Source organism: Nilaparvata lugens, chromosome 14 (assembly GCF_014356525.2).
Source record: "Nilaparvata lugens isolate BPH chromosome 14, ASM1435652v1, whole genome shotgun sequence".
NCBI lineage: Eukaryota > Metazoa > Arthropoda > Insecta > Hemiptera > Delphacidae > Nilaparvata > Nilaparvata lugens.
The window spans coordinates 5071101-5097835 of NC_052517.1; the positions used below are offsets into that span (position 1 = coordinate 5071101).

General features: G+C 35.8%; 1 protein-coding gene across 2 annotated transcripts in view; it reads left to right on the plus strand.

Moving 5' to 3' along the window:
- LOC111049656 (unconventional myosin ID) overlaps positions 1-26735 on the plus strand; it is a 55118-nt gene that overhangs the window by 24306 nt on the left and 4077 nt on the right. The window contains exons 7-15 of one of the 2 annotated variants that reach the window (XM_039440594.1): positions 922-951; positions 2206-2365; positions 4488-4657; positions 7414-7523; positions 8413-8563; positions 11391-11635; positions 15726-16055; positions 18768-18933; positions 22898-23194. In XM_039440594.1, the coding sequence (XP_039296528.1) occupies positions 922-951; positions 2206-2365; positions 4488-4657; positions 7414-7523; positions 8413-8563; positions 11391-11635; positions 15726-16055; positions 18768-18933; positions 22898-23194 (1659 nt within the window). Of the gene's footprint in view, positions 1-921; positions 952-2175; positions 2366-4487; positions 4658-7413; positions 7524-8412; positions 8564-11390; positions 11636-15725; positions 16056-18767; positions 18934-22897; positions 23195-26735 lie in introns of both variants that reach the window. The other variant, XM_039440593.1, reaches the window with a different exon arrangement.

Below are 26735 nucleotides of genomic sequence, written 5' to 3' on the forward strand. Positions count from 1 at the left end.
AGAGATGATTCCCATGTTATTTAAATGGAGTCACTTTTACGCTCTAGGGAGTTTTCCTGTTTTTCCGCCCGAGAGCGAAAAAGTGACACTTTAGTATTATGTTTCAGGAAGTAAAGTAAACACTTGAGACAGGAGGTGGAGGAAAAGATGATTTTATTCAAACTAATGTAAAGTTCAAGAATTATTAATAACAGCTATCACTTATTAAGAATTACTTCTTCAAGATGGCTTCCTCCTGCACGAATACACTCTTGAAATCTGTGTTGAGATTCCAGAACGATTGCTGCAACATTTCAGCTGGGATATTGTTAATATCATTTTTAATTATCTGTTATGATTCAACCACAGTTATTGGTCAAGTTGTGAAAACGTTTGATTTGAGATAGCTCCACAAACAGAAAATCGCAGGTGGACAGATCATGGGACCAGGAAACGCAGATGTTGCAGCGATCAATGAGGAATCGTCAACGCAGATTTCAAGAGTGTATTCGTTCAGGAGGAAGCCATCTTAAAGAAGTAATTGTCAAAAAGTGATAGATGTTATTAATTAGTCTCAAATGGTAAGTCTTGAACTTTACATTAGTTTAAATAAAATCATTTTTGCCCTTCCCACTAATGTTTTATGGCGTTTTTAAAAGTTCCCGTTTTTCTGTGTCACCCTTTATCTCTCAGACTATATATAGTAACTGTTGTTTGATTTTTTTAATGCACTTTTTGTGTTTTATTTTCACACTCATGCCCTTCACTAATTAATTTCTCTTTATTATATTACTCTTGATTGATTCATATAGTAAGTACTTCATCAAAATGATAGGGAGAGAAAAATAACGTAACCTTGTGCTATTCCCCTCTCAAATTTAGATAAGGCTACACATAGTCCGAAATAATTTGTCTTTATTCATTTATTTGTGTGATTTTCAGGCAATTTATGACCGTATGTTTACATGGATCGTGAGTAAAATCAATGATATAATTGGCAACTGCAAATCAGTTTCCCCCTTTCATTTCAAAATTAATATCTCTCAGACTATATAGTAACTGATGTTTAATTTTTTAATCCACTTTTTGTGTTTGATTTTTCACACTCATGTCCTTCACTAATTAATTTGTCTTTATTATATTATTCTTGATTGATTCATACAATAAGTACATTATCAAAATGATAGGTAGAGAAAAATAAGGTAACCTTGTGCTATTCCTCTCCCAAATTTAGATAAGGTTACACATAGTCCGAAATATTTTTTTCCTCCACCTACTGTCTAAAGTACTTACTTTACTCCCTGAAACATAATACTAAAGTGTCACTTTTTCGCTCTCGGTAGTAAAAAACAGAAAAACTCCCTAGGGAGGAAAAGTGACTCCATTTAAATAACATGGGAAGTATCTCTATTTTAAAACTTATATTGTAATAGGTTAGAAGGTCTAAGCTCAGATGAGAAAGCATAATAGAGGTGTCTGTCATTGAGTCAACTGAATTCAATACCACAACCAGAAATTTGATCAACTCATGAAATATATGTTTGTATGATATTATATTCTTAATATTAGTAGACGATAAAAATTTATACAATTTAAAAAATACTTTATTCTATTCAAAATACCAGCCAACAAAATATTTTTGATCTGCAATTCAAATCTGAACCGCGTGATCTGGAGTCAGCCATTTTTGGAAGACGCTCATCTGGTTTAATTGTTACAACTTTTGCCGATAAATCGGCAGTGCCAATCAGAAGACCGGTTTTTAGGTTTCAGATTTTAGGTTATGTTGTTAGGAAACATTGTCACCAATACGTAAGTTATTAAAATGATATTATTTGCAGTTTCTATAAAAAAATGTAGATGGAGGAAAAATGTTGTGTACATCACGAGCGAAAAATACGTTTTCTCCCTCGGGAAAATTCCCACAGGGAGAAAAAGTCGTACTTTTCACTCTAGATATACAAATAACTATTTTTATTGTAGCACCTAGTTAAAGACAAATAAGCTATTCTATTCTGACTTAAATTGATGAGAATTTTGTTTGTGAAGGTAAAACCATAGAGAAACAATAGTGTGAGTAGATATCCCATGGTATAGGGAATTTATGTCGCAACTTTTACTGTTATCTCAAGCCTTGAATTTCATGCATTTTTTTGAAATAATTTGTCTTTATTCATTTATTTGTGTGATTTTCAGGCAATCTATGACCGTATGTTCACGTGGATAGTGAGCAAAATCAATGATATAATTGACGTCAGAGATACGAGGAGTCGGAGAACGGTTATAGGAGTTCTGGACATTTATGGTTTTGAAGTTTTTGATGCCAACAGCTTTGAACAGTTGTGTATCAACTATTGTAACGAGAAACTGCAACAATTGTTCATTGGTGAGTCGATTCAGATTTTTTTTTAAGTGAGGTCCACGTTATAATGACAGTATTAGTATAACCTTCCGGCAGTCGCGCTGATGTAAAAAGTACAACAGTGTCAGTTTTTTTGCTGCACAAAACTATTGAATGGGTTGGTGCCAGTGAATGAGTCACCTATGCATTCGAAAACTTTCCCCCCATCACTCCACTGAGCTACAGTATCAACCGAGCAATGGTTCAGTCTTCAGGTGCCATTTAGTCGTGACAGTGCATAAGATAGGGAAAGACTGTATACGAGGACTGTAAACGAACCAATAACACAGAATTGATGGCTTTGCTTGAGGTGCCTTATTGGGCTATGAAATGGTAATCATCCAAATGTTCATAGGCGTAAAATAATCCAAGAAGATGGAAATAGTTATTTGTGCAACTAGTGCGCAAAGTGACAGTTTGCTGCACCGAAAGAAGGCGAGGGCGGAATGGTTTCTTGAGTGCAGCAGAGGAACTTTGCGCACGTATTTCACATTAAGTTTTTCCTACAGTTACCATTGAATATGAAAAGTGGGTAATTATGGGTAAAATTACCTGAAATCCATCAAATGTTTTTCTGTGTAATTTTATTATTGATAAAACCTTAATCCTAAAATCCTAAAGTCCTCGTTGTCCTTGGTTATAATATATAATGAGTAATAATTAGCGCGTTGTGCTTGGTTGCACCTCTGCTCACTATAGCAGCCACAGCAGTCACTGTTACCAACTTCATTTTGATTTTGCTGCACTGTTGCTCCATATAACCTACTAAGTATTTTGCGTTGCCATGTTGCAAATCTGGAGTGCAGAAAAATTTTTCCCGCACTAGAGCGGAAAAGTGATTCTTTGCGTTCTGTAATCAGTGCAGCAATGGCCACTTTTCAACGTAACTGTAGGAAAAAGTAATTATACAATTAATTAATATGTTTTTACAGTAAACAGAGTACATAACACTTAAAATTGGATGTTGTAAAAAATACAACACGCGACTACTTGTGTGACTGAGTAGGGCGCGACTACCGGAAGGTAAACATTGGTGTTGCTATCCTTGTCCATCATCCTTGTATCATCTTTGTATAATCATTGCATCATCTTCGAATCATCTTCCTATAGTGCTATCCTTGTCTATCATTCCACAAAGCAGAAGAGCTGTTTTGTATCAAGTTGAGATGATACTGTATCATATTGTGTTGATACTTTATCATTGTGTTGATACAGTATCATATTGTCGTTATGTCGTACACTATATTGCTATAGTGAGGTCCACGTTATAATGGCCGTATTTGAAAAGCATTGGTGTTGCTATCCTTGTCTATCATTCCACAAAGCAGACAGCTCTATCCTGTTTTGTATCAAATTATAGTATGGTGTATCAAGTTGAGATGATACTGTATCATATTTTGATGATACTGCATCATATTGTATTGATAACTGTATCATATTGTCGGTAAGTGGAACACTAATTGCTATAGTGAGTTCCACGTTATAATGGCAGTATTTGAATAACATTGGTGTTGCTATCCTTGTCTATCATTCGACAAAGAAGATAGCGTTATCCTTTTCTAGCTCCGCAATGTTACCAGATTTACTGGTTTTTAACAACATAGAGGTATAATTAATTAACAAAATATTAAATCTGTATTTTGAAAAATTATATAAATCATTGAAAAATTTCACTTGACAAGCACTTGACAAACTGAAAACTTGAAGAACTGGCCATCGTTGGTAAATCAAGAACAGCCTATACATGCAAATATACAGGTAAACCGTGCTCCACAAGGATATAATTAAGACTTGACAAACTGAAAACTTGAATTACTGAAATCTTGAACTAAAAAAAGGCCTGGAATCTTGAAGAATTTGAAATAGGCCCATAACCATCCTTGGTGAATTGAAAATCTATATGCGAAATGTCACGTTAATGACGTATTGAGTAGTTGAGACGTGATGATGCGTCATTCGTGAATTTCCTATCCCCCTACGTGTATAAGCCAGTTCTTTCCTCTATTATATTATAGGATAGATTCACTCACTGACTCGAGTATGCTTTCGATTTGCATTTGTGTTAATTTCTTCCTCATGAATCATATTTTTGTATTCTTTCTTCCAGAACTGGTGCTAAAACAAGAACAGGAGGAGTACAAACGGGAAGGAATCGCCTGGCAAAATGTGGAATTTTTCAACAACCAAATTATTTGTGAGTTGGTGGAGAAACCGCATCAAGGAGTATTCGCCATTTTGGACGACGCTTGTCTCAATGTGGGAAAAGTCACTGATGAGGTGAATATTCACTGAACGAGCTTAGCGAGTTCTTACTAGAATAGCTGAGATTCTAGAATTAAGTTTTTTCGGTCCTTCTTTAAACAATAAGAATAATTAATAAGTAATATATCTTTATTAACATTCTTTAAAGAACAAAAGCCTATCTTATAAGGTATAAGTGGTTGGCAACAAATACGATATTTCAATAATTATTTTTAAACGAAAATCCAAATTAAATGCTGTAATTCACCCCGGAGACTTCTGCTACTGCAAATATTGACAACAGGGTAAACAGCTATAGTGAGGTCCACGTTATAATGACAGTGGATAAAGATAGAACAATAGCGATGCCGATTCTCTGCATTAATTAATCATATTTCTACACTGTCAAAAACATAATTGGCACCGTCGTGGACCTAGAAAAGGATAGTATCACCAGCTTTGTCGAATGATAGACAAGGAGAGCAAAACCAAAGTTGATCAAATACTGTCATTATAACGTGGGCCTTCACTATAGATGGAAATTCGATGAGCGCTACTATTCAAAAATTATTTGTCAGCCCGGGAATCGAACCCAGTACCTCCTAATTGCCGTTCAGGAATGCTTACCTGTACACCAAACTGACAATCTCTGGATAGCAGCGCTCATTTTATTTACATCTAGCTGTTTACACTGTTGTCAATATTCGCAGTAGCAGAAGTCTTCGGGGTGAATTACAGCATTTAAATTGGATTTTGGATTTTGGATCAGCATTTGAATAATTGCAATATCTCAGTAATTTCCATCTGTACAATATTTCACATTATAAAATTTTTCACTTTTAGATTCAGAGTCTGTCAATAATTTTTGTTAATCTTCCCCTGTCTCTAGCTTCGGTCAGCCACAAATCTCCAACTCGTTGCGAAAGTTCATCCCTCCACTGTCGTTCTGGGTGTCCCCTTCACGTGGTATTCCCATCTGTAGATATGAGCCGCGCTTTCGACAGTGTGAGGCATGCTATGTTGATAGACTCATTAAACGCCCTGGGAGTGAACGGAAAGGAGCGTACTTGGTTCTCCTCCTATTTGAAAGATAGGCAGCAATTCGTAGAGATTGAACATATAGATGAAACTGAAACGCTGCGCTACAAAAACAAATATCGCTCCAACATTAGACATTTGAATTATGGTGTGCCTCAGGGGACAATATTGGGCCCGCTGTTATTCATCTGTTACATCAAGGGGATGCCTAGAGTTTTCCAAGAGCAAGCTACTTTGTGTCTCTATGCAGATGACGCTAATGTCATCTTCTCAGTTAATACATTGCAAAGTGTAGAAGAGACATCCGCAACTCACCTTTCTCTTATGAATAAATTTCTCAATGACAGGAACCTTCTTATAAATAGGGAAGTCAGTCGTAATTTCATTTTCGATGAATCAGAGAAAAAATGAAATTTGCCCAAATGTCTTTATTAATAATGAAATGTTGGAATTAGTAAACGGTACACGATTCTTGGGTTTAGAAATCGACAGTAATTTATCCTGGAGTAGTCTCCAAAAAAATCTTCCCTGGGCTGTATGCTTTAAGACAAATGTTAAATAAATGCAGTCTTCTAACTATGAAAACGCTTTATCACTCACTAATACACTCCCATTTGGCTTATGGTCTACGGAGCCACGACCAAGAGTAATCTTGATAGGATTCTCATTCAACATAAAAAGCACTAAGAATAATGATGAATCTAAAAAGAATGGACTCTGTAAAACTGGCTTTTTTGCAGCTTGGCATTCTTACAGTTTACGGGCAACATTTATTTGATGTTATCATGTATGTTAGGAATTACCCTGTAGAAGAACTACTGAATGAGACTCATGGCTACAATACCAGATTTGGGAGGATAACGGAAAGACATAGGTTAGAATTTTCCAAGAAAAAGACGCACTACATGGGAAGGAAGTACTTCACAATGCTGCCTTTAAAATTACAGGCAATAGAGATTAAGTATAAAACTCAAGGAGTTTTTAATATCATTGTACCTGTACTCCCTGCAGGAGTTTGCAGATCGCATTGTGGGTTTGTGATTGTTGTTTATCGATTTTTGTTTATTTATATAGGAGGTTTAAGACTTACTACTTTTTACTACTACCTTTTATGTTTATGTTTGTTTGTATATTGACGCTGTTCCTAATGTAACTGTACATGTTTATGAATAGAGATTTTTTCAATTCAATCTCCCGTCTGTCAGCTTCCATCCTTGCCACGTGACCGGCCCATCTCCACTTGATTAGATAAGCTTCCCGCTGCAGATACTTCACATTAATCATTTTCAAAATTTCCGTGTTCCCAACTCTCTGTTGCAGTTAAAGTCCGAGTTATTGGCATTTCCGTCTTGAGTTGTCTGTAATATTTTGTCAAGTTTAGCTGTCAATAACCAAGTTTGAGCCCCGTACAATAGTGATGGATAGACACATTTTCTGAGGGATTCCGTTCTTATTTCATTCCAGAAATCTTCTTTTTCAAAATGTTTCCTTTAATATGTGAAATTTCCTATTTTAGTGATAATAATATGAAATATTTTTTCTAGGTTTGGTTTTGAAGCATCTACATTTGAAAAAAAACCGTGTCTGTCTTCGGACTATAGATATTGTCTACAGAAATTTATCGATTTTTGAATACACCTGTGGTTGCATAATATCTAGCCTTCTTATTCAGTAATTCTAATAATATTATTTATATTCTCAATTCATGTAACCAAATTTTATTTACAGTATTTCTAATCTTTTCTTATTTTCAGCTCCTTTTGGAAGCAATGGACAAGGAACTGGCTAATCATGACCACTACACAAGTAGACAGATCAAACCTTTGGACAAGACTCTAAAGCATAAAACACAATTTCGTATCAGGTGAGAAATTTTTGTTCCCCACTTAGAATTTTGAGTGAAAAGTGTCTTACTACGGAGTGGTCGTAGTTGAGTGGATCAGATGCTGACTTTATGCTTCAGAGGCCCGGGTTCAAATCCCGGCCCGGGCAAGATATTTTGGGCCACTCCCGTGTTTCGGATGTACACGTTAAGCTGTCTAAAATACAGTTATTAGGTCATGAGAGAGGCCCTGAAATTGATCAGTTGCTACCTGAAAACTCTGACACCATACCTGAGCCAGCTAGGTCACTCGATATTATTATCTATCACTACGAATTTTCAAATACATGAATTTCAATTTTAAATACAATGAAATATTTTTTTGTTATTGACAGAGCGACCACTTATAATTATTTCTTGAAATTTATCTTTCATTTCTCAATTTTTTCCCCCATGTATGTTTAGTATAATTTTTGTTTTCATAAATAGTGAATACTCATTTTTGATGATTTCTGATTTGATTGATATTTTTCTTCTACTTGAGTAGTTTATCTAATTTCTTTTCTTGATTTTTATTATTCTAGTTCCTACACAAGTTTACCTTCCTTTACATCCTCTTCTTACTTCAAAAAAATTATTTTTTCACTTCCTCTTATCAAATTTGTTAATTATGTTTCTTTATAATGTACGATTCTATGATTTACTATTTATACTTATACAGGTACCTACTGGAAAACCTTTGGGTTTAGTGGGACATCCGATGTAAATATTTTGTTCAATAAAACTTAATTGATTGATTGATTGATTCAATTTTAAATAGGTACAATGAAATATTTTTGTGTTATTGACATTTGAATTTTTTTGACATTGTTCCGTATTATTTTTTTGATAATTTATCTTCAATTTAATACAATTTTGTTAATGTTTTCAGACACTATGCAGGTGATGTTATCTATGATATAAAAGGGTTCTTAGACAAGAATAGAGATACTCTGTTCCAAGATTTCAAACGTTTGTTATTTAATTCGAGGAATGATGTGATAAGACTCATGTGGCCTGAAGGTGCTCAGGATATAACCAAGGTAACTAAAAATATATATTTATTCAAGATTGATCTATTTTTATAAGATTACTTGATAGGTTTTAATGAGAAAAAAACTGTAATTGTAGGCCTACCCTTTTTCACAATAATTGACCGAACGAAGTGAGGTCTAAGATTCAAGTCGACGGTTTGGCGTTTCTCTTAATGTTCAAATGTTTATATGTTGCGCATTTACGGCGAAACGCGGTAATAGATTTTCAAGAAATTTGACAGGTATGTTCCTTTTTTAATTGCGCGTCGACGTATATACAAGGTTTTTGGAAATTTTGCATTTCAAGGATAATATTAAAGGAAAAAGGAGCCTCCTCCATACGCCAATATTGGAGTAAAAATTAGACTATAGAATTATTCATCATAAATCAGCTGACTAGTGGACTACTAGTAGTTCTGTGAACAGTAGACCTCACGCAGTATTCTCACATCTGTGCAATCACTTGTCAGCTGATTTATGATGAATAATTCGATAGTCTGATTTTTACTCTAATATTGGCGTATAAAGGAAGCCAATTTCCTATTTCCTTTTATATTATCCTTGAAATGCAAAATTTCCAAAAACCTTGTATATACGTCGACGCACAATTAAAAAAGGAGCATACCTGTCAAATTTCATGAAAATCTATTACCGCGTTTCGCCGTTGCGCAACATATAAACATTTAAACATCAAGAGAAATGCCAAACCGTCGACTTGAATCTTAGACCTTACTTCGCTCGGTCAGGTCAATAATACTATCCGTTCAAAAACATTGAACATCTTGAAAATGTATCTTTCCATCAACGTCGTAGACAGTTGCAGCCAGACCTGATAACAACGCTCACACTCACATTCCGGGATGATACATCACGGTACGATAGGACAGAAAGCTCTATGTTTATTTAGGATTTTTCTAGACATTTTTAATTGATAAATTATCTATTGATTTTTATATTATTATGAGAAAAGATAACAACAGGTCAATGTAACTTATTGAGCGCGAGGTCTACTGTTCAGAGAACTCCTAGTTCAATTTTATGATTGTAAAAATCAATAATAATATATCAAAATAATATATCTGTAACTAGTCATTATGATTTGTGTAAACAATTAACGTAAAACCTACACATTTGGGATTACATCAATTTCGTCAACCTATTTTGCCCAAACTTTAAGATTCCGTTCTGAAATTTTGGTTCGAAGCCTTTCGCTTTGATGACAGAATAGTGTATGACGACACACATGTTCATCACGCATGTCCTGTCGCTAGTGGGCTGTCGTAGGGCTTACTAACAACAGGAGAAGCGTGTTGAACATGCGTGCATATACATTTTCATCACTTATGTCCTCTATCGTTAGTGGGATGTCGTAGGGTGCTTACTAACAACAGGACAAGCGTGTTGAACATGTGTGTACACACTTGTCGTCATGCATGTCCTGTCGTTAGAGGTTAGTCTAAGTCCTCCATTCTAATTTTCATTTTTATTGCATTCGCAGACTACAAAACGCAGGTTCAATAACTCAATGATAGCCTTAGTACTACCGGTTGCACAAAAGCCGGTTAAATTTTAACCGTGATCAATTCCACGAGAACCAATCAGAGAAGCCGTCTTATCAAAAAAGCCTTCTCTGATTGGTTCTCGTAAAATTAAATATCGGAGACCGAGCTTCGCTCTGGAGTACAAAAGCATAAAAAATTCATCACGAAAGAAGAAATTATAATAAAATTCATACATGAAATGTTCTATCTAATCACAGTAAATAGAGATTAATTCCCAGAGGAATGCGAAAATTTACCTCACAAAGGCCCAGTTGCACAAAAGCCGGTTCAATTTTAATCCTGATTAACTTTACGTGAACCAAATCAGAGAAGTACCTGATTGAATGATTACAAAAGTTCAACAGCTGAGTCATAATTTTGACATAGTCCCACACATGTGAACTCGCTCACTCACTTCCATCACCAACAGACGACGAAATAATAATTATTATCATCATCTGTTTTTCCAAGGATGAATAATAATTATCCATTTAATGTCCTTCAGCGAGTTTTCTCAGGGATGAGACCTAGTGCAATCGAATCTTTATATTATAAACCTACTATGTTCTGAATTTCGTGAGAATCGTTAGAGCCGTTTTCGAGATCCGGTGAAATACAAACATATAAACATCTAAACATCCAAACATCTAAACATATAAACAGAAGTTGCTCGTTTAATAGTATAGGATTACGATTAAAATTTAACCGGCTTTTGTGCAACCGAGCCTTAGTGAAAACTCTAGTCAGCAAGGAGCCATTCTATCTTCTTCTTCGTCTTCTCCTCCAACTTCTTCTCCACTTCTCCTTCTTCTTTTCCCTCTTGTTGTTCCTCTACTCCATCCTCTACTACTACTTGTTCCCCTTCTCCTCTTCTTCATCCTATACTACTTCCCCTTCTTCTTTTCTTCATCCTATACTACTTCCCCTTCTTCTTTTCTTCATCCTATACTACTTCTTCATTTTCCACTTTCTACCTCTTCCTCTTCCTCTTCTCCTCCTTCTACAACTATTATTCCGGTTTTCCCCATTCCACTTTATTCTTGATTGATTCATACAATAAGTACATCATCAAAAATTATAGGGAGAGAAAAAAATAAGGTAACCTTGTGCTATTCCTCTCCCAAATTTAGAAAAGGCTACACATAGTCCGAAATACATAAAGTATTGTAGTTGTTCACTTCACAAAATGTCGAGTTCTTAATTATTTTTACAAAGTAGATATTAAAATTTACTACTTCTCTTAAAATTCAACTGTTAAATTTACTCTTTCAAATTTTTTTTAATTTCATTTTCAGACAACCAAACGTCCTCAAACCGCCGGTACCTTGTTCAAAAACTCTATGATAGCCCTGGTGAAGACTTTGGCCAGCAAGGAGCCATTCTACGTTCGATGTATCAAGCCCAACGAGGAGAAGTCGCCGTGTCTGATGGAGGATGAAAGGGTGGAGCACCAGGTCAGGTATCTGGGACTTCTAGAGAATATCAGAGTCAGGAGGGCTGGGTTTGCCCATAGACAGCGCTACGACCGCTTTCTCAAACGGTAAGAAAAATATTCTACATAATTTGTTGTTGTTCACTCATTCGATTGTGTAGCGGAAAATATCGTACGTTACTTGGCCTTGAATGTAATAGTATATTTCGCACCTAGGGCCGAAAATGAGACTTTTCCGGCTTGAAATCGGTTTTCATGTCCGAGGCCGTAGGCCGAGGACTAGAAAAGATTGAGAGCCGGAAAAACATTTTTGCCCATGGTGAGAACGTTATTTTTCGCCACACAGAAAAATAAACAATATAAATATGGGAATAATTGTTTATTAGGCACTTCAGGAAGGTCATAGCTCTAGCAAATCTGAGGTAATCTGAATATCAGGAAATTGTCCAAGTATTTTTATTTTTTATTCTGATTTGTCTAAATAACCTAAAAGATTATGTTCAATTATGTAAGAGGTTGAGTTTATACTTTTTATTCTTCCAAATGACAATAAGATGATATTATTATAAATGTTTTGATTCTTGAATAATAAACACAAATAATGAAAAGTTTTTTGATCAGCTGTTTTAGCACACTTGAAATTTTCCAATCTGAATGTCAACATCAACAATGCTTGTTGTCGTTGACTTCGGAAGTTTAGGTTAGAAGTTCTATCCTACTCTGAAAATCGAATTTGAATAGTTTATAACATATATCTTATCTGTATTTTATTCATCCAAATAAAATGATAGTATCTTATTGCAGAATACTTATTCAATTCTAGAAGCATAAACTGATTCCGTTTCATAAACCATTTTGTAAGCACGTTCACATCAAATCAGAATCAGCTGACTTCAAGGTTATTTTACAGCCCTAGGGCCGTAAAACTTTTACCGGCCTGGTCAGAAAACAATCATTTTCGGCCTCCATATGACGCACGAAAACCAGCTCATTACATCCAAGTGGGGCGAAAAATAAAATAATAATAATATCGTGTGACCTGGCTGGCTCAGGTCTGGTGTCTTGAATGTATATTATAGGGCTTGTATAACATTCAGTCTCGACTAAAGCCTCGTCTTTAATTGTATCTCAAGCTGCGTACACATATACGCTCTTCCAACCCGCACCGAGCACGCTCCTCCCTCGTACCGCTCTCGTACCGCCCTCGTTCCCCCATCGAAGTACAGTCGCGCCGCCCACGCACCCATCATGAACGTTATGGAAGATGTTAGATCTTCTCGCGTTCCCAGGTCGAACCACTGTTGCTCCCCGGTCGATCATCAATCGCTCTGCTGGAGTGACGTTCGGTTGCGGAGCAGAGCGAAAGTCTGTACGCACCTTTACATAACAAGGATAGGAAGGGGCCTTTTGCAGGCGAGAATGATGTTTCTAGTCGAGGCGTTAGCCGAGACTAGAATTTCATTTCAGCAATGCAAAAGACATTCACGTCAAAGTAACTTACACTATTTTTTGTCATAATAATCTAAAGAAGAATAATCGAGAAATAGAAAACATTTCTGCTTCTGCTGACGTCACTATACTACATGCATTCTATAAACATAACCTAGTTTACAAATTCGGAATCAGGAATTTTGTGGAAGTTGACAAAACTTCCACCTGGAGTGCTGAAGGTGGTTTTTTTGTAGCAGTTTTGCTGTTCCTGTTTCGGGGCAAGGAAACATACTCGACTATAAATAAAACATATGGTTTCATTACAGTAGAGTATTCTGTAATGACAATCAATGTTTATTCGTTCTGCAAACAGCTGTTTACCGCAGTGGTTCTCAAACTTTTTACTTCGAGCTCCCCTGCATAATTCAGCTTTTAGCCGGGCCCCCCTACATATAACAACAAATTCTATACAAACAATTATAATTTATTCAGGTACTAAAGCTACTATAGTACATAGTTGTTACTTTTGTTTATCATAGCTATTAACAATAAATAGAGCTTCAGTGTGAAGGATGAGCTTGTTTTTTACGCACAGAGTTTGTTGAAAATAGGTGTCAGCTCTGATTACGCTACTCCAAGTTCCTGGGTCACATCACATCCAGTCTTGATGTAAATTTACTTTTCATGGCAGTTAGAGCAGTAAACCCAGTTTCACACGAATATGTTGTCGCAAATGGAGTCAATATCTTCAATGCCTTTTCACTCAAAATTGGGTGTTCCTTTTGCACATCAATCCAGAAGGATGTAAGAGAATATTCTTCAAACTCCATTTTAAGCGCATAGTCACCTTGGAGATCAATGAGGTTTTCATTTTCTATCATGTTGCGGGAACACTCATTGATTGAGAATTTGAATCGGTTTTGAATTCATGCCAAACCATTCAAGTTCTCATTAAAATATTTTCAAGTGGAATTTTAAAAGTAGAAAGATTGCTTATCGTAATTATTTTAGAAGTAAATTTAAATAATTTTCCAACCAAGCTTTGCGGGGGGCCCCCCTGAGCATTCATCGCGCCCCTCTTGGGGGTCGCGCCGCACACTTTGAGAACCACTGGTTTACCGGATTGATTTCATGCATGGAAAACAGCTTCAATTGAATGACTACTTCCATAAGTTTTGTCAACTTCCACAAAATTCCTTATTCGGAATTTGTAAACTAGGTTAATGCATTTAGTAACGTCAGAACAAGCAGGTAATGTTTTCTATTTCTCAATTATTCTTGTTTAGATTATTATGACAAAAAATAGTGTAAGTTACTTGGACGTGAATGTCTTTTGCAGTGCTCGAATGAAATTCTAGTCTCGTCTAACGCCTCGACTAGAAACATCATTCTCGCCTGCAAAAGGCCCCTTCCCGTCCTTGTTACGTAAGATACTATAGCAGTAGCAGAAGTCTTCAGGGTGATTCACAGCATTCAATTTAGATTTTCTTTTAATATAATAAATTATTCATTAATAAGCATTTCAATAAATGCAATAGGACTATCTCATTAATTTCCATCTGTAGACTGGCTGGCCGCTATGGCTTCGTATAAAATGAGCGCTGCTATCCAGAGATTGTCAGTTTTGTGCTAGTCATTCCTGACTAGCAATTAGGAGGTACCTTGTTCGATTCCCGGCTGGCAAATAATTTTTGTATAGTAGCTTTTCATCGAATCTCCTCCATCTAGCTGTTTACCCTGTTTTTAATATTTGCAGTAGCAGAAGTTTTCGGGGTGATTTACAGCATTTATTTAGGATTTTCGTTGAATAATAATTATAAATATACATTCATTATTCATGTGTATAATTCATTATTCATAATAATTTTCAGATACAAAATGATATCCCAATTCAACTGGTCTATTTTATAGTTAAATATGCATTAATTATTCATCATTCATGTGTATAATAATTCATTATCCATCATTTTCAGATACGAAATGACATCCCAATTTACCTGGCCTATTTTATAGTGTAAATATGCATTCATCATTCATGTGTATAATAATTTATTATCAATCATTTTCAGATATAAAATGATATCACAATTCACCTGGCTTATTTTATATTGTAAATATGCATTAATTATTCATCATTTATGTATATAATAATTCATTATTCATCATTTCCCGATACAACATGATTTCCCAATTTACTTGGCCCATTTTATGGTGTGAATATACATTCATTATTCAAATGTATTATTCATTATTCATCATTTTCAGATAAAAATGATATCCCAATTTACCTGGTCTATTTTATAGTGTAAATATGCATTAATTATTCATCATTCATGTGTATAATAATTCATTATTTATCATTTTCAGATACAACATGATTTCTCAATTTATTTGGCCCATTTTATGGTGTGAATATACATTCATTATTCATCATTTTCAGATAAAAATGATATCACAATATTCACCTGGCCTATTCTATGGTGTAAATAAAATTACCGTATCTATTCATTTATTTTATTTTTATATTTTCAGATAAATATTTTATTATATTTATATTAGATTATATTTTATAATTATATTTTATATAAATTATAATAATAAATTATAAATTATATAATTATATTTTATATAAATTACCGTATCTATTTATTGATTTATTTTATTTTTATATTTTCAGATAATATATTTTATTATATTTATTTTAGATTATATTTTCATTAATTATTCATCATCCATGTGTATAATAATTCATTATCATCATTTTCAGATACAAAATGATATCACAATTCACATGGCCCAACTTCCGTAACGGGTCCGACGAGGATGCAGTGAGACATCTGATCGAGGAGAAAGGATACAGTGGAGACGTGAAGTACGGTCACACAAAGATATTCATTAGAAGCCCCAACACCCTGTTCACCCTGGAAGCCATGAGAGCAGAGCTGATAGATGGCATTGTAATATTGCTGCAAAAGCAGATGCGAGGTCTGCTATGCAGGCTCAAATACAGGAAAATGAAGGCGGCCCTGGCGATTATGAATCACTATAGACGCTACAAGATTAGGTCGTATGTCACCAAACTCAGTCACACGTTTAGGTGAGTTTATTTTCATTTTCAGCATTTCTATAAGTTTTTGGTCACTTTAATAGTATCTTATGTCACAAGGACGGGAAGGGGCCATTTGCAGGCGAGAATGATGTTTCTAGTCGAGGCGTTAGCCGAGGGCTAAAGTGCACGTCTAGTGCCAACATACCTGTCATCAAATTTTTGGTTGGGATCGATTTAGTATGTTATTTTGAGCACAAAATCACAAAAATTAAACGGCGCTCACTATTGTTTTTAAAATACACTAAGTTCAATGTAGCAGAACTTTACATGCATTTAACCTATAAGTAGCAACCATAAGTAGCTAAGGTTAGGAAAAGCTGTAGGTTAGGAAAAGCTTTAGGTTAGGAAAAGCTTTATGTTAGGAAAGCTTATGTTAGGAAAAGCTTTGGGTTAGGAAAACTCAGATTAGGAATATCATAATTTGATGATTTAAAAATAATCAAAATGGCTGCTACTCATAGGTTAAATGCATGTAAAATTGTGCTACTTTGAACTTAGTTTATTTGAAAAACAATAGTGAGCGCCGTTTAATTTTTGTGATTTTGTGCTCAAAATAACATACTAAATCGATCCCAACCAAAAATGTGATAATAGGTATGTTGGCACTAGACGTGCACTTACACCTTAGCCGAGACTAGAATTACTTCATTCGAGAACTGCAAAATACATTCACGTCCAAGTAATTTACACTAATCTTTTGTCATAATAGTCTAGAAAAGGATAATTGAGAAACAGAAAACATTACCTGCTTGTGGTGACATTACTACTAATGTCATTAGTACATGCATTCTATAAACATAACCTAGTTTACAAGTTTCGAATCAGGAATTTTTTTCATGACAATTTTTCTATCATAGTCATTTAATTTCAGATGTTTTCCATGAATGAAATCAATCCGGTAAACAGCTGATTGTAGAACAAATAAACATAAGATTCTCATTACAGCCAAAGACTTTAAAGAGATATAGACCCACAATGCCTATGCCTTCACAATGATAGCTCTTACTTGAAATTGAAGGCCGCCATTGGGGTATTTTAGCTCGAGATATTATATATGTGTAATATTATAGATTACAAAGGCATTGGTATGTAATAATCTTATAGGTTGCCCCCTCAATGGCCGATTTCAATTCCAAGTACGACACTAGCGCTGTATGTGAGTCTATGCATCTTTAAGGTCTTTGTTTACAGCATACTCTACTGTAATAAAATCATATATTTTCTTTACAGTCGCTCTCCTCCTTTCACAGATTTTCTTCTTCGCCTCCTCCTCCTCCTCCTCCTCCTCCTCCTCATTTCCTCGTCCTCCACCTCCTTCTTATCCTACTCCTCCTTCTTATAATCTTCGTAAAATTACCACGATATTCTCAAGTAGGCCTAAGCTTTTTTTTTGTTTCAATCAATTCGTGAATTTCATTTTTGAAAATGAATCTTTCCATAAGCAACCGATGCTCTTTTGTATCTTCTCAAAAGCAACGTGTTGCATTCTAAAAGATACACAAGGAGCTTTAATGTATCTTTTCATAAACAGCAGATGCTCTTTTGTATCTTCTCAAAAGCAACGTGATGAATCAAAAAAGATACACAAGAAGCTTTAAAGTATCTTTCCATAAGCAACCGATGCTCTTTTGTATCTTCTCAAAAGCAACGTGTTGCATCCGAAAGATACACTATAGTGAGGTCCACGTTAAGCTGCGTACACATATTCGTGCTTCCAACCCGCACCGAGCACGCTCCTCCCTCGTACCGCCCTCGTACCACCATCGAACCACAGTCGCTCCGCCCACGCACCCATCATGAACGTTACGGAAGATGTTGAATCTTCTCGCGTTCCCCGGTCGAACCACTCTTGCTCCCCGGTCGATCATCAATCGCTCTGCTGGAGTGACTTTCGGTTGCGGAGCAGAGCGAAAGTCTGTAGGCACCTTTATAATGACAGTATTTGATCAACTTTGGTTTTGCTATCCTTGTCTATCATTCGACAAAGCCGGTTGTACTATCCTTTTCTAGGTTCACAACGATGCCAATTATGTTTTTGACAGTGTAGAAATATAATTAATTGATGAAGAGAATCGGCATCGCTATTCTTTATCCACTGCCATTATAACGTGGACCTCACTATAGGAGCTTTTTGGAGTTAGGTACTTCCAGCACAACACAGCCTATCAGCTGACATTCGTTCAACATGCTCTCTCTTTCTATTGTTGGTGACACTGAAACATTCATCAATACAAATTATAGTCCGGGTGCTGTAGCTTTGCCTATTGTTGGAGGGCCACTAGACTACAATACTACCCAAACAAATACATCCAACATTATTGAAAATGTATCTTTCCATAAGCAACAGATGTTCTTTTGTATCCACTCAAAAGCAACGTGTTGCATTCTGAAAGATACACAAGGAGCTTTAATGTATCTTTCCATAAACAGCAGATGCTCTTTTGTATCTTCTCAAAAGCAACGTGTTGCATTCTAAAAGATACACAAGGAGCTTTTTTGAGTTAGGTCCTTATAGCACAACACAGCCTATCAGCTGACATTCGTTCAACATGCTCTTTCCATTGTTGGTGATACATTGTAACTCTCTCATTCATGAAGAATCTGTGTGAAGCAGTTTTATTTTTATCTATCTATCACTCAATTATTTGTGATTTAGAAACGTTTTTGAATACTGGTTCATTCAAAATTGGTCTGTTACAGGCCAGCTAAGAAGATGCGTGACTACGGCAAGAGCCTGGCATGGCCGCCATCTTCGATCGCCACTCGCAGACATGAGCCCATGCTGAGGGCCATCTGCGACCGATGGAGGGCCACCATGATCCTCAGGCCCTACCCGAGGTCAGAATGGCCCCAGCTCAGGATGAAGGTTAGTACACTTGATTCTTCATTTGATTCAAAATTTGTTTTCTAAATTTTTCATTACAAACTCTACATCCATATTTTCTTCTCTTCCTCCTCCACCAACTTCTCCGCCACTCCTCCTCATCCTCCAGTTTCTCACCTGCGTGCCTGGTTAAGAAAAACCAAGCGTGCAATTGCAGGTATACGAGGGTGAGTCAATAATTATCCGCAATATAGTTGTAAAATTTTATTGAAATCAAATAGGAAACTTTCATGTACATCATTTTTCGACGTATAGTCCCCTTGCTTTTCAATGCACTTGGTCCAACTTTGTTCAAGTTCCCTGATACCCTCATGGAAGAAGGTTTTGGGTTGAGATGTGAGCCAGGAACGCACCGCTTATTTCAATGCTTCGCCTGATGAAAATCTACGGCCCTTAATTGCTCTTTGATTGATTGATTGATTGATTGAGTACTTTATTTATGTAGATTACAATATATACTGTCTTATACACTTATATACATTAGCTTACAATACAGCAAAGTTATAGATGAATTTACATTATATAGACTAAGAAAATAATTGTTGAACTGTATATGATATGAAAAAGCAATTTGTAATATGATAACTATAGATAATAATTATATTGTTATGCATCTACATAAATTGGCAGAGGTTTGGACATATCAATGTCCATTCTTTGGAAAGAATATTAAAAATATCCTCCCCACTAACTCTCTACCAAAAGTAATTGGTAGTTTGAGTGGATCAAACAAGTGAAAATCAGATTTCATTTCATTTTCATTTATTTATCGTCACATTACATCAATTTTTGAGTAACACTCATTTGACTGGTGACATGTCAATACTAGAACAAAATTATATTTAAAAGACGGTTCTAACTTCTTGGAAGTAAAATAAATAAATACACTCTATGATGTATCTCATCAAATTCACATGGAAATGAAAGTCACAAAAAGTTAAGTTACACTCTACAGACCCTTTTCACAAATTAAAATTCGGCAGCAGAGTAAGTAGGGCTTTCTCTACTAACATTTTTCTGACTGTTAGTTTGAATTTGTTTATTGAATCTAGATTTCTGATGGCTGCAGGTAGTTTATTAAAATAACGTATTCCAGAGTAGAATGGAGTTTTTTCTAGAGCTATGTGCCTATGTACTGGAAAAGCAATGAGACTACTATAACGTGTATTATACCCTTGATTATCCGTGCAGAATTGAAATTTATCTAAATTCTGTTTAACAAAAACCAACAATTGATAGATGGCAGCGTTAGAATGTTCAGGTTTTTGAATAATGCTTTGCAAGAATCTCTTGATCTCAATCCACAAATGACTCTTACTATTTTTTTCTGGATTATAAAAATTTTCCCGCCATCAACAGAATTTCCCCAGAAAATGGTTCCATAGCTCAGATATGAGTAGACATATGCGTAGTAGACGGCCAATAGGGTGTTTCTGTCTAGTGAGTGAGAGAGGGTGAGAATTACAAAATAAGCTTGATTTAGTTTTTTTGCAAGGACCTGAATATGCTCCTTCCAAGTGAAACTCTGATCTATTATAAGTCCCAGGAATTTTGTTGAAGAGGACACTTTAACACTGTCTTCAATTATTGGAAGATGTTATAAGATGAATTAAGATCAATTATATAAGATGGAGTGAGATCGGGACTAAATGGAGGATGATCCAATACGTCAAAATTGAGTTTCTGCAGTGTGGGCAGCTGTTTGCGGACGGGCAACAACACAACGCCTTTTGACAGCAGTCCTCGGCGTTTTTTTTAGAATTGCAGGCCTCAGCTTAGCAGTAAGCATCTCACTGTAACTACACTGTTTATTGTTGTGCCCCTTCCCTGATAATGTTCCAGTAATGGACCAGAATCATTTCACCTGAACGCACTATGGCCCATATGAATAAAACTAGAGCAAATGCTCATGAGCAAGAGCATGGAGCATAAGGTTTTGCTCATGAGCAAAAGGTAGAAGCAAAAGCATTTGCTCATTTTTTATGAATAAGCTGTACTTTATACTCTCACCTTATGCTCCTGAACTCTGGAGCAAATGCTCGTATTTTAAAGATTTTTCATCAGCTGATTCGCTTTTGTAACCTTACTTTGTTTTTATAGCTTACGGAAGCGCTAAATATGCAAGTAGGGTGCACCGCTTGTGTTTGCGTCGTCTGCTCTGTTTTCTATTTATGATTATGAATAGAGTTTTAGGTTAGTTTAGTTTAGAATTTTGAAATAATAGCGTGAAAAATGTCATCTCTATAATAATCTTTAGCATATACTTATAATATCAATAGCCTTCTTATAATCGTCTACACTCTCATTTTCTTAAATGCCTATTTCCTATTTTGTGATGGCTATCTTTATAACAGGTAGCTATCTTTTGTATTTATTCTTTTGTAGGGATAATGGTGATATATATCATGGTTGAATCTAAGAAGAGTTTTATAGTTCTCAACTATTGGTTGTGATCGTATCTGGTATAGTTTCCTCTTCCTCATACGAATTAGTTGAGCCATTTATTATGAGCAGAAGGTGATAAGCTGCTCTAGACTAGACTCACCTTTTTTGAAGCGTTTGCTTCAAAAGTTGAGCAAATTCTCTAGTTTATTCATACAACTTTGAGCAAAAGCTTTTACTTTTGAGCAAATGCTCAAACTATTTTTTTGATGAGCATGAGCAAAAGGTTTTGCTCACGTTTATTCATAGAAAATGAAGCAAATGCTCCATATTTTAGAAGTATAAGCAAATGCTCAACTTTATTCATATGGCCCAATGTTTTCCTCGTTTGTGGCGGTAACTGGTTGTCCAGCTTCTTCATTTTGCGTACACTTGTGCGACCATTTCTGAATTGTTCAATCCATCCATAGACACTTCGTTGTGGCAAACAATGTTTCCGTACTCTACCAAAAGTCTTCGATGAATTTCGGCCCCTGATACACCTTCCGACCACAAAAAACGGATCACTGAACGTTGTTCTTCTTTGGTGCAAATAGAAAGTGGAGCGGCCTTTATTAACAACACGGCAGCGATAACAAAACTAACCTAGTAGCTTGAAATATCCATAGACATAACAACGAATAAACAACGCAAAAGGACAGTACTGCCAACATAAACAAAAATATACCTATATTGCGGATAATATTTGACTTACCCTCATATTCAATATGATCAAACCATAACCTCACTTTCGTGGGGGGGGGGGGTGCTACATGATTTTACTTGTATGTAGCCCCCCCAAACATTCAACAACTTGCCGGTAGAATTGAAGCAAATCAATAATAAAAAACATTTTAAAAATGAAGTAAAAGCTTGGCTTCTATTACAAAATTATGTGGAGAGTTTATTCTCAAGAGTAGAATAGATATGAATTTACGGGTTCCATTGGATGAATGTCTTCTCTCTCTCTCTTGGAAATTGTGTGAAGATAATATTATTATTTAGGCTACATGAGTAATTTTTCTAAAATGTTGATAATTATGGACAGAAATTTATAAAATGAAATTTATTAGTCTGCTAATTGCCTGGAATGTGCATTGATTGTTGGTTATTCTTTTTAAATGAAGGGAAAGTAGATAAAAATTTAATATACATGTATTTTCTAAACTAAAATTCCTCACCCTGTCATATTATGCAAGTTCCGACTCGGCAAAATTATTCATTGTTTTTCTTCTTTCTTAATTAAAAATATGAAGGTGCCCCAAACAGGACTTTTAGTCCTCGGGGTACTTGAAATTATTTATTCTTCTTTTGATGTAAATGAATTATTGTGATTTCTTTGTACAACGTGTAATTGTATTATTTTTATTATCTTTATTTTTTATAATTTGCAAGATTGTTGTTGTTATATATCTACTGTATTATTCATAATTTCTGATGTGTAATGTATAAATTGGAAGAATAAATTAATTTATTATTATTATTATTATTACTTTACCTAAACCTAACCTCATTTCTGTTACAGCTGGCGGCAGCAGTAGCCCTGCGCAACAAACGCCACAGCTGGGGACACAGCCGGCAGTGGATGGGCGACTACCTGGCCCTGCAACCGGAGAACCCCGCCTATCACATCTACAACGCATCGGTGGCCCACCTCAAGGCCACGCACCACTTCAACCGAGTCATGTTCTCCTGCTTTGTCACTAAGACCAACAAGTTCAACAAATGTGCAATGAGGGCGCTGTTGGTCACTGATTACGAGATCTACAAAATGGATGTCCAGAAGTTCAAGCCAATGAAGAGAGGCATGCCTATACAGGAGGTTAGTGAGCTTATGTTAGGTTAGTTCTGTGTAGGATAGGTATGGTTATAAATATAAAGAAAATAAAAATCTCAGTACCCTTTTTTTGAAATATTTCAAAAAAATCTGGTGTGGCGCACTCACAAACTTTCCTTGCCTTTATGAAAATTGATCACCTGACGCTAGTGTTCCCGCGCATCTCAAGTCTACTATTCAAAGATTTGTGCCAGCTGGTGACAGGGTAATAACGCTGGAGACACACATGAGGTCTGCTATCTCTTCATAGTGAATGATTTATTAGAATCAACAATAATTTGCAATTGAATAATCACATTTTCTTGAATTTAAAGCTTATTTTCAATTTTTGGTGAAAATGTTACTGAACATTAATTGTAGAGATTTTCATGCTCAATCTACTCCACTTGATTTTTTTTGTTTCAATTGTATCTGAAGCCTGATAATTGGGATTCTATCTGCATTGATGGGGCGGAGCTCCTGAAATTTTTACAGATATGGGACATGTGGCAGTTGATAGAGCTTATCGATGACTATTTTAGGTATGAATTTGATCAAAATCGTTGGAGCCGTTTCCGAGAAAATCACGAAAAACCCTGTTTTTGACAACATTTTCACCATTTTAGCCGCCATCTTGAATTGCATTTGATCGAAATTGTTCGTGTCGGATCCTTATAGTGAAAGGACCTTAAGTTCCAAATTTCAAGTCATTCGGTTAATTGGGAGATGAGATATCGTGTACACAGACGCACATACACTCATACACACACACACACACACACAACACACACACACACACACACACACACACACACACACACACACATACAGACCAATACCCAAAAACCAGTTTTTTGGACTCAGGTGACCTTGAAACGTATAGAAATTTAGAAATTGGGGTACCTTAATTTTTTTCGGAAAGCAATACTTTCCTTACCTATGGTAATAGGGCAAGCAAAGTAGAAAGGGTACTGAGATTTTTATTTTCTTTATATTTATATTACAAGTAGCCCTATACAGAAAAGAGATAAAAAAGATAGGTATGGTTAGTTTGGTTTAATGTAGGTTAGCTCATCGCCTTAGGGTAACCGTCCACTGGAACCGTATTCAACAGATCCATTCGGCCGTTGGATCGGACGAATCTGTCGACCGTTAGTTCGGCCGAATATGGTCGTCTATTAGAACCGTTAACGTTAGTCTAGTTGTCAATTATTGAATTAACTACTGTCATAGCCACCAAAATTTTTCATAAACAATGATTATATTGAGATTTTGAAAATTGAATAAACAAATATCCACTGAATTAGTTATTCATTTTAATAATCTTATCTTCAGATCCTATTTGTTCAGTAATCTTTGTCTACAGATTCCTTTGAACATCACGACGATGATATCTTTTGTCTCGCATATCCCACAATGGAACATGCCCTTGAACCAAACTTATCAACTATTCATTGTCCATATTTACAACTTTATAAAACAGAAGAAATTCACAAACAAGACTGTGAAACAATTTTAGGTTAGGAACTTTGTTGTCTCAGCTCGACTTCGGCCAGATAGAGCCGGAAAATCCCATTCAATTCGGATCGAAAAATTGAGCGGCCGAAGACGGCCGTATGATCCTGTTGCAATGGACGAGCATCTATAGCTTTCTTTGTTGGGGGATCGTTCGGTAGTTTTCGGCCGATGCTAGTTCGGACGAAATCGGTTCCAGTGGACAGCCCACCTTGGTTTGGTTCAAATTCTAAATTTCTATACGTTTCAAGGTCCCCTGAGTCCAAAAAAGTGTTTTTTGGGTATTGGTCTGTATGTGTGTGTGTGTGTGTGTGTATGTGTGTCTGTGTACACGATATCTCATCTCCCAATTAACGGAATGACTTGAAATTTGAAACTTTAGGTTCTTACAATATAAGGATCCGACACAAACAATTTCGAGCAAATGCAATTCCAGATGGCGGCTAAAATGGTGAAAATGTTGTCAAAAACAGGGGTTTTCGCGATTTTATCGAAAACGGCTCCAACGATTTTGATCAAATTCATACCTAAAACAGTCATTGATAAGCTCTATCAACTGCCACAAGTCCCATATCTGTAAAAATTTCAGGAGCTCCGCTTCATCCATGCAAAGTTTGATTATAGATTTCCAATTATCAGGCTTCAGATACAATTTAAACAAAAAAAAATCAAGAGGAAAAGATTGAGCTTGAAAATCTCTACAATTAATGTTCAGTAACATTTCCACCTAAAATTTAAAATAAGCTCGAAATTCGAGAAAATGTGATTATTCAATTGCAAACTGTTGGCAACTGTTGATTCTACTGAATCATTCACTATGAAGAGATAGCAGACCTCGTGTGTCTCCAGCGTTATTGTCCTGTCACCAGCTCGCTTGGATCTTTGAGTAGTAGACTTGAGATGCGCGTGCACACTAGCGTCAGGTGATCAATTTTCATAACGGCAAGGAAAGTTGTGTGATTGCGCCACATCATCACAAAGAACGGCTTACCCCTTCTAGCATATTTCAATTTTAAAGCAAAAACCTAACCTGCCCCTATGAAACATTATTAAATATAACCTAAATAAATCCTAACCCCTTCATATTCAATACTCTAAATTAATTCGCCATCTCTAGAACAAAACATAAACATGTGGTTTATTTTCTAGAACTAAACATATCAATTTTATAATGCGCGAGTTGAATCTTTTCGGCACGCAATCAGCCGGTCGATACTCAAAGAATACTTTTGAATAACTGTATAATAACTGTTACCGTTGCTGGTCGTTACTCTGTATCTGAGACAAAGAGAAGCTGCTCTACTATTAAACGAGCAATTTCTGTTTATATGTTTGTATTTCACCAGATCTCGAAAACGGCTCCAACGATTCTCACGAAATTCAGAACATAGTAGGTTTATAATATAAAATCGATTGCACTAGGTCTCATCCTTGGAAAAACTTGCTGTACGACATAAAAAGGATAATTTTCATCCTTGACTGAAACAGCTGTGGATAGTAAAAAGGTGAGTATGTGAAAAATCAGAATATTGCATCCCCGAAATTCATAAGATGACGTATAATAGCCAGCTGTGAAATATAAACACGATCATTTTAGAGAATTGTACAAAGTAGGTTTATGATATGAAAATTCGATTGCACTAGGTCTCAACCCTGGGAAAACTCGCTGAAGGACATAAAAAGTATAATTATCATTCATCCTTGGAAAAACAGCTGATAATAATTATTTCGTCGTCTGTTGATGATGGAAGTGAGTGGCGAGTTCATGTGTGTGGGACTGTGTCAAAATTATGACTCAGCTGTTGAGCTTTTGTAATCATTTAATCAGGTTCTTAGGGCCGGTTGAAAAAAGGCAGGTTATTTCCAATCCTGAATTATTCCAGTAGATCCATCTTTTTGAAATGGTCTTCTCTGATTTGGTTCACATGAAGTTCTTCTTCTTCTTTCTCGATCCCCTTCTGCCTCACAGCGTAGGGTGGTTTGAAGATTCCTCGGCCCAGCGTCTCCACTCCCCACGATCCTCAGCCTATCT